Source organism: Gymnogyps californianus, chromosome 23 (assembly GCF_018139145.2).
Source record: "Gymnogyps californianus isolate 813 chromosome 23, ASM1813914v2, whole genome shotgun sequence".
Lineage (NCBI taxonomy): Eukaryota > Metazoa > Chordata > Aves > Accipitriformes > Cathartidae > Gymnogyps > Gymnogyps californianus.
Genome location: NC_059493.1, coordinates 2181840 through 2189126, shown reverse-complemented (window position 1 = coordinate 2189126; position 7287 = coordinate 2181840). Strand labels below are relative to the sequence as shown.

General features: G+C 66.9%; 1 protein-coding gene across 1 annotated transcript; it reads left to right on the top strand.

Annotated features, from left to right (window-relative positions):
- Positions 1-917: 917 nt before the first annotated feature.
- On the top strand, positions 918-3307 carry ZNF703 (zinc finger protein 703). Its single transcript, XM_050910286.1, has 2 exons — positions 918-1130; positions 1530-3307. Exons 1-2 carry the CDS (start codon positions 918-920, stop codon positions 2907-2909), a joined length of 1593 nt encoding a protein of 530 aa, XP_050766243.1. The 3' UTR covers positions 2910-3307.
- Positions 3308-7287: the final 3980 nt, after the last annotated feature.

The window sequence follows — 7287 nt, the reverse complement described above, 5'->3', positions numbered from 1 at the left end:
TGTGCCAGCTGAGCCGTGCCATGCCATGACAAGCCATGCCAGGCATGCCATGCCAGCTGAGCCGTGCTGTGCCATTCTAAGCTGTGCCAGCAGTGCCATGCCAGCCGAGCTGTGCCACGCTGTGCCAAGCTGTGCCAGCAGTGCCATGCCAGCTGAGCCACGCTGTGCCATTCTAAGCTGTGCCAGCAGTGCCGTGCCGGCCAAGCTGTGCCATGCCGTGCCAAGCTGTGCCAGCAGTGTCATGCCAGCCGAGCTGTGCCACACCGTGCCAAGCTGTGCCAGCAGTGCCATGCCAGCCGAGCTGTGCCATGCCGTGCCAAGTTGTGCCAGCAGTGCCATGCCGGCCGAGCTGTGCCACACCTTGCCAAGCTGTGCTAGCAGTGCCATGCTAGCCGAGCTGTGCCAGCAGTGCCATGCCGGCCGAGCTGTGCCACGCCGTGCCAAGCTGTGCCAGCAGCGCCATGCCACGCCGTGCCATCCGAGCCGTGCCGAGCCGTGCCACGCTCTGCCAGCCGAGCGGTGCCGCGCTAATCCGCGCGGTGCCGATCCGATCCGATCCGATCCGCGCCGCGCCGTGCCGTGCCGCGCCGCGCCGTGCCGTGCCGTGCCGTGGGCGGCTCTCCCCCGCGCGGCGGCGCGGCGCGGGGCGGTGGCGGCGGCTCGCCCCCCCCACCGGCGGCTCTCCCCGCCCGGGGGCCCGGCCGGGCGCGGATTGGTGCGCGGCGCCGGCCCCCTCGGAGCGCGGCCGCCATCGGGGCTATTTGACGTGTCGGTGGGGCCGGGGAAGGGTTTCGTCTCGCCGGGGCCGCCGCCGCCGCCGCTCCGCCGCCCGCCCGGCCCGGCCCGGCCCGGCCCCGCGGAGCCCGGCGCCCCCCTCCCCCCCCCTTCCCCCCCCCCCCCTCAGCCGCCCGCCCCAAATGAGCGGTGCCCCCGGCGGGCCCCGGCCGAGGACCCCGCCGAGCCGCGGAGCCGCGGGCGCCCCGTCGCCCCGGCCGCCCCCCGCCGACCCGCTGCGCCAGGCCAGCCGGCTGCCCATCCGCGTCCTGAAGATGCTCAGCGCCCACGGCGGCCACCTCCTGCACCCCGAGTACCTCCAGCCGCTCTCCTCCACGCCCGTCAGCCCCATCGAGGTCAGTGCCCGCCGCCCCCGCCCGCTCTCCCGGGGTCCGCCCCGGGGCTCCCCCTGCCCGGCGCTCCCGGCTCCTCCGTGCCGGGCTCTTCCCTGCCCGGCGCTCCCGGCTCCTCCATGCCGGGCTCTTCCCTGCCCGGCGCTCCCGGCTCCCCCGAGCCGCTCCTTCCCTTCCCTCCCCTCCCGCCCCGCTGCAGCCCGGCTCCCCCCACCCCACCCCGGTCCTTCTCCCCGGCCGGGCGCGTACCCCCCCGTCCCCCGCACCCTGGCTCGGCGCCGGCCCCCCACCCCGCCGGAGCCGAGATTTTGGGGGTGGGATGGAGGAGGGGAGCGGGGGGGGGGAGGCCGAGCCGGGGGCGCCGTCGGGGTCCCCCCCTGACCGGCTCCGCTCCGCCCGCAGCTGGACGCCAAGAAGAGCCCGCTGGCGCTGCTGGCCCAGACCTGCTCGCAGATCGGCAAGCCAGACCCGCCGCCCTCCTCCAAGCTGAACGCCGTGGCCTCCGCCGGGCTGCCCGCCGCCGAGAAGGAGCCCGCCGCCCGCCCCGCCGCCCTGAAGCCGCCGGGCAGCGGGGACACGCCGCCCGAGGACAAGTCCAGCTTCAAGCCCTACTCGAAGGGCGGCGGGGAGCCGCGCAAGGAGGGCGGCGCGGACAAGGCCGGCTTTCGGGTGCCCAGCGCCGCTTGCCCACCGTTCCCCCCGCACGCCGCCGCCTCGCCCGGCAGCTCCCGCGGCGCCTCGCCGCAGCACGCCGACCCCAAGGGCGCCGAGGAGAAGAAGGAGCCCGAGGCGGGCAAGCCCAGCCCCGAGGGGACGGGCGGGGGGCTGGGGCGCGGGGTGGCGGAGCCCGGGGCGCACGGCGAGCCCCCCTCGGGCCGCAAGTCGGAGCCCCCCGCCCTGCCGCCCGCCGGCCATGTGGCCCCCGTCTCGCCCTACAAGCCGGGCCACTCCGTCTTCCCCCTGCCGCCCTCCAGCATCGGCTACCACGGCTCCATCGTCGGCGCCTACGCCGGCTACCCGTCCCAGTTCGTGCCCGGGCTGGACCCCACCAAGCCGGGCCTGGTGGGCAGCCAGCTGCCGGGGGCGCTGGGGCTGCCGGGCAAGCCGCCCAGCTCCAGCCCGCTCACCGGGGCCTCGCCGCCCTCCTTCATGCAGGGATTATGCCGGGACCCGTATTGCCTGAGCTACCACAGCGCCTCGCACCTGGGCTCCAGCAACTGCTCCAGCTGCGTGCACGACCCCGGCAGCCTGAAGAGCGGATACCCCTTGGTGTACCCCACGCACCCCCTGCACTCGGTGCACACCACGCTCTCCTCCAGCGGCACCCCCAGCCTGCCCGGCCACCCCCTCTACACCTACGGCTTCATGCTGCAGAACGACCCCCTGCCCCACATATGCAACTGGGTGTCTGCCAGCGGACCCTGCGACAAGAGGTTTGCCACCTCGGAGGAGCTGCTCACCCACCTACGGACCCACACGGCCCTGCCGGGGGCGGAAAAACTCTTGGCGGGTTACCCTACCTCCGGGCTGGGCTCCGCAGCCTCCTGCCACCTCCACCTCCCGCCCGCCGCCCCCGGGAGCCCCAACACGTTACCCGCCTCCCTCTCCTTGAGGAGCCCACACACTTTGGGACTAAACAGGTACCACCCCTACGGCAAGAGCCATTTGCCCACAGCCGGCGCCCTGCCGGTGCCCTCCTTGCCGGCCGCCGGACCTTACTACTCTCCGTACGCGCTCTATGGCCAAAGACTAACTTCAGCTTCTGCACTGGGATATCAGTAACTACAGCGGCCCCTTCCCCTGCTCCAGCCTCCTCCTCGCCCCAGCCCCCCGCTCCCTCCTTGGACTGTGTATTTATTTACTGTATGTTAGCTTAAAGCTGGGAATATAAGTGCATTAATACACCAATGAATCAATGGTATGCAAAAAGTCTGTGTCCAAAAAAAAAAAAAGAAAAAAGAAAAAAAAAATTCTTTACTTTGCAGGTGTGGGGCTTTTATTTTTCCCTGCTGTTTCTTTTGAATTTTTTTTTTCCTCCCCCTTCTTTATTTCCCCCCTGAGAAATTCTTGCATGACTCCTGACACACAAGGGGAAAAAAAAAAAACAAAAAAAAAAGGCATTTTCCTCCTCCCCCTCCGCGTTTATCGTTCTGGGATTCTGTTCCTCTTCATTTGTAAAGTTAACAGATGTAATTTTTTTTTAATTTTTTTTTTTTTTCCCCCAATGTGTTTGGGGCCGGGGGCGGCTGCGGTGGACGAACGGGGCGAAGGCCCGGCCGCACCGACCCCCCCGCCCCACGCCGCGGCTCTTCCTCCGCGAGCGCCGCTCCCCACCCGCGGCCGGGCCCCGCCGTGGGAAGCAGGACCGTGTGTCTGTGTCTGTGTGTCTGTCTGTGCCCCCCCACCCCCACCCCACCCCGGGGCGCGGATGCGGGGGGGGGGCCGAAGAGCGGCGGCTCCAGCGGGCAGGACCGGCGCGCACCGGAGGGCGCGGGGCCGCGGCGCCCCTCGGCCGGAGCAGCGGGAGGGCGGCGAGCGTGGCGGGTGGATGAGCTCCGGCTTGGTAAGTCTTATTTTGTTAATAAATGACTCTTGGTTATATTCACCCTGTAGTGTCTTCTCTCGTCCCTCCCCGCGCCCCCCCCGCCTTCCCGGACCCGCCGCCGGGGGCTCGGGGGGGGGGGGGGGGGCTCCGTGCCGGGGCCGCGGGCTCCCAGCACCATCTAGCGGCGGCGGCCGGGCCCGGGCCCCCGAGCCCCCCGCGGGGCTGGCGGGACCCAGCCCGGTACCGAGAGCGGCATCCCCGGGCATCGCTGCCCGCCCCGGGCCGGGTGGGGGGTGGCCCCGGTGGCGTAGGAGGAGAGCGGCCTCCGGGGCCTCCTCGGTTCCTTCTGCCTCGCGTGTGTGTTTCCCGGGGGGGGGGGGAAGCGCCGGGTTTGTTCGCGCGTGGCGGCGGAGGGAAGGTTCGAGAAGGCGTTTGAGCTGGAAGCGATGCGAAGAGCCCCAGTGTCGTGTGTGTGTGTGTGAGCGTGTGTGTGTGCGCGTGTGTGTGTGTGTGTGTGTGCGTGTCCCCCCTCCCCGGGACGCCGCGGGGAGCGGATGGCAATCCCCCTCGTAGCTGCAGCCGCCGCGGGAATTAAGTTTTAGGAGCGGAATTGCAATATCGGGGGGGCCCGGGCCCGCTCCCGCGTAGCGTGTGTGCAGGCAGCTGGGCGCCGGTGTGCAGTCTTGTGTGTGTGTGTGTCCCCTCCCCGTTTAATTTTTTTGCTGTCTGTGCGAGGAGCGCGGGGGGGGGGGTTGATAAATGGCTCTGAACCGGGTACCGCTGCCAGCCCCGCCGGCAGGCATGGCGAGCTGCCCTGCCGCGCCTGCCTGCGCCGCGCACTGAGCCTGCGGCAGCCGGGGAAGGGCAGGCAGGAGGGTGGCCGGGCAGGGTGCTGCTGCCCACCCAGCCCCACCGGGCAGCGGCAGGTGGGGGGGGGCCCGCGTTGCTGCCCGTCTGCCCACCCCGTGCCCCAGGGAAGAGGCTTTTATTCCAGCAGCAGCAGCCCAGCCTTCGCAGCGGGACCCCCGCCCGTGCCCCCCGCTCCCCCTTGAAATCCCACGTGCTCCTATTGCCCCACGTCGCCTTTTTTTTTTTTCCTGCTGTTGAGCGCTTTACTCCTGTTGCATTTTGGGTGAGTCATGCAATTAATCCCAGTTAATTGCCTTCTCTATATTGCCTTATGCCCTGTGTTTAAATTCCTTTGTGTCCTTTGAGCTGAAAAATAATGCGCTTAAAACAGGGACTTGTTTTGCCAATGGGATTTTTATTTTTCTGCCCATTCCTGTGAGTGTGGCCGTAGGCGTGGGGCTGGCGGGGAGGGCCCTGGCCGGGGTCTCCTGCTGCAAACCCATGGCCAGCGGCTGGAAATGGGAGAGGCTGGTGGTGCCGGGGGCTGATCTCCCATCCGCCGGCGGAGGGGTGGGCAGCACCGTCCCCGAGCTCCCCAAGGCTGGGGGAGGCAGCTTTTGTGAGTCCGTGGGTACCCCTCACTCCGCTGTGGACGTGGCTTGGGTCCGGGTCTGCCCACGGTGGTCCCGCTCCTTCGGGGTGGGATGTTTGCAGGATGAGGGCCTGGGATTTGCAGGACTGGCTTCGGAGCAGAGGGGGCTTTGCTGCGGCTGTTTGCTCTGCCCGGGGGGCAGCGGCGGGAAAGCGGTGCCAGGCTCGGGCTGCTGCGACCGCGCCGGTGTCTCCCGTCCCCGTGTCCCAGCTGGGTGCTGCCGAACCCTTCGGCTCCGAGCGTTGCAGCCGATGTTCGCCGTGGAGCACCGGCGGGGCAACGGGCAGAGTGCCGGCGGGGCAGCTCCTGTGCTGCTGTCCCCTCTGCCGCGGAGCTACGCGGTGGCATTTGAAGGCGTGCCGGGCCCCGCTGCCCCTCGGGAGCATCGCTGCTCCCTGGATGTGGCCCCCACTCCCACCGGTGATGCTGCTCGGTGTTGGCCTTGCTTGGGCCCCGCCAGTCCCCGGCATAAATCACGGCTCCTCAGCTGCAGCTCCGACATGCTGCGCCTGTCGTGGGTCCCTGCCGCAGCATTTTCTTCCGCCGTGCTTCTCCCCGGTGGTAGCCAGGCGTCTCTGCTGCCAGCGCTGCTGGAGAGCCTTGTGCCACGGGGCGAGAGGGCGATGCCGCGATGCCCCGGTCGTGCCCGAGGCGTGTTAGCCCGGCGCAGCCGACACTGGGTCTCGGGGCTGCCAGGGCCGTGCTGCGTGGAGCAGCTGGGGCAGGGAGCGAGGGGCTTGCACAGCCCGCCGTCCTGCCGGAGCCCTTCTCCTGGAGCAGGGCAAGCTGCCGGGTGCATCCTCCCCTTACGGCAAAGGTCCGTCTCCCCTCTCCCCCCAAACCCCTCCTCGCGACAGGGTGCTTCCAGCTCCAAAACTGAGCCCGTGCGCCTTCCCTCCACCGACGGCGGGAGCTGGATGCTGCTTGGATACATCCTGCCGTGCAGAAGGTTCCCCAAGGAATATTTTTTCCCCTCCCTAAAGACTGCAGCACCAGGGCCAGACTGTGTAAACACTGCAAAGTATCATCTGATAGCAGTCGACACTCGGGGACTTTATCTGCTAGGGAGCGACTGTGTTGCCAATATATTAAATAACTCCCTATGTAATGTATGCCCAGGTTATTGCAGAATTCATTTTATAATAAGAGCACTGGGATGCACTTTATTAATCATTCTGTCTAACAACCTGCACTCCACAGTTTCGGTTTGATTTGATTCAATCCTGTCTTTCTACAAAATATATGGCTGAGTGGGCCGGATAATGTATGGCTTAATTTAGAGTTGTATGGGTTTGAATTACCATTTTCATAATGTGCTGTGCATTAATGTGTTGCATCATTTATACAGAAAAATGTGCGAGGTTTCAAACCTCTCCGGGAGGCAAAAGTCACCTAAAGGGAACACGGAGCGACAAAAAAAAAGGCCCTTTCAAACCCCGCTGGCGAGGGGTGGCGTTGGGGTGGGAGGGCAGGGGCTGGGGTAACACAGGTGGGTGTTGGACCCGGGGGCGGCGGGTTTGAGGCTGTGCCGGCGGCTCCGCTCCCTGTTGCACAAGAGCAACTTCTCCGGCTCGCCCCGAGCTGCCGGGGACCTCCAGCGCTTGACTCGCCAGTGACCCCGGTGCCGGCGCTCACCGCAAACGCGCCCGCCGTCAGTCACCCCGCGCCGCGAGGAAAAAGTTCTGATTATCCAAATACAGTCATTAAAGGGGAAATGTGTTTTTAGGACTGTCAGAGTGATTAATGAGGGTTAGCAACCCTTGCAAATGCACTTGTTTAGTCTAACTGGCAGCCTCTATTTTCCTATTGATTTATTGCGGCAGTTGCCGGGGCCGCGGTGTGTGTGGAAAGAGCCGGGACGCGCCGGGACTGTGCGCTGTTTGAACGGCGAGCACGCAGGGCTGCGTGGTGCGCGGCGGAGGGGCCCGGCCGAGCGGCACGGCACGCTTTGCTGTGCCGGGCCGTCGGAGGCAGCCGAACAAAGGCAACATTATACCTTGTGCTGGGGAAGGAATGACTTGGACGCACATGCAGAACAGCTCCGCTGTGCTGCGTGCTGTATAAATATCCCCGTTTGTAAAGCCTGAAGCCCATCTGACCGCAAATGGTCTGTC

Bases quoted from the DNA above. Each gene is read 5' to 3' on its own strand.
- ZNF703 (XM_050910286.1), top strand. From the start codon at position 918: ATGAGCGGTGCCCCCGGCGGGCCCCGGCCGAGGACCCCGCCGAGCCGC. The intron at 1,131-1,529 runs GTCAGTGCCCGC...CTCCGCCCGCAG, and splicing joins CGCCCGTCAGCCCCATCGAG to CTGGACGCCAAGAAGAGCCC.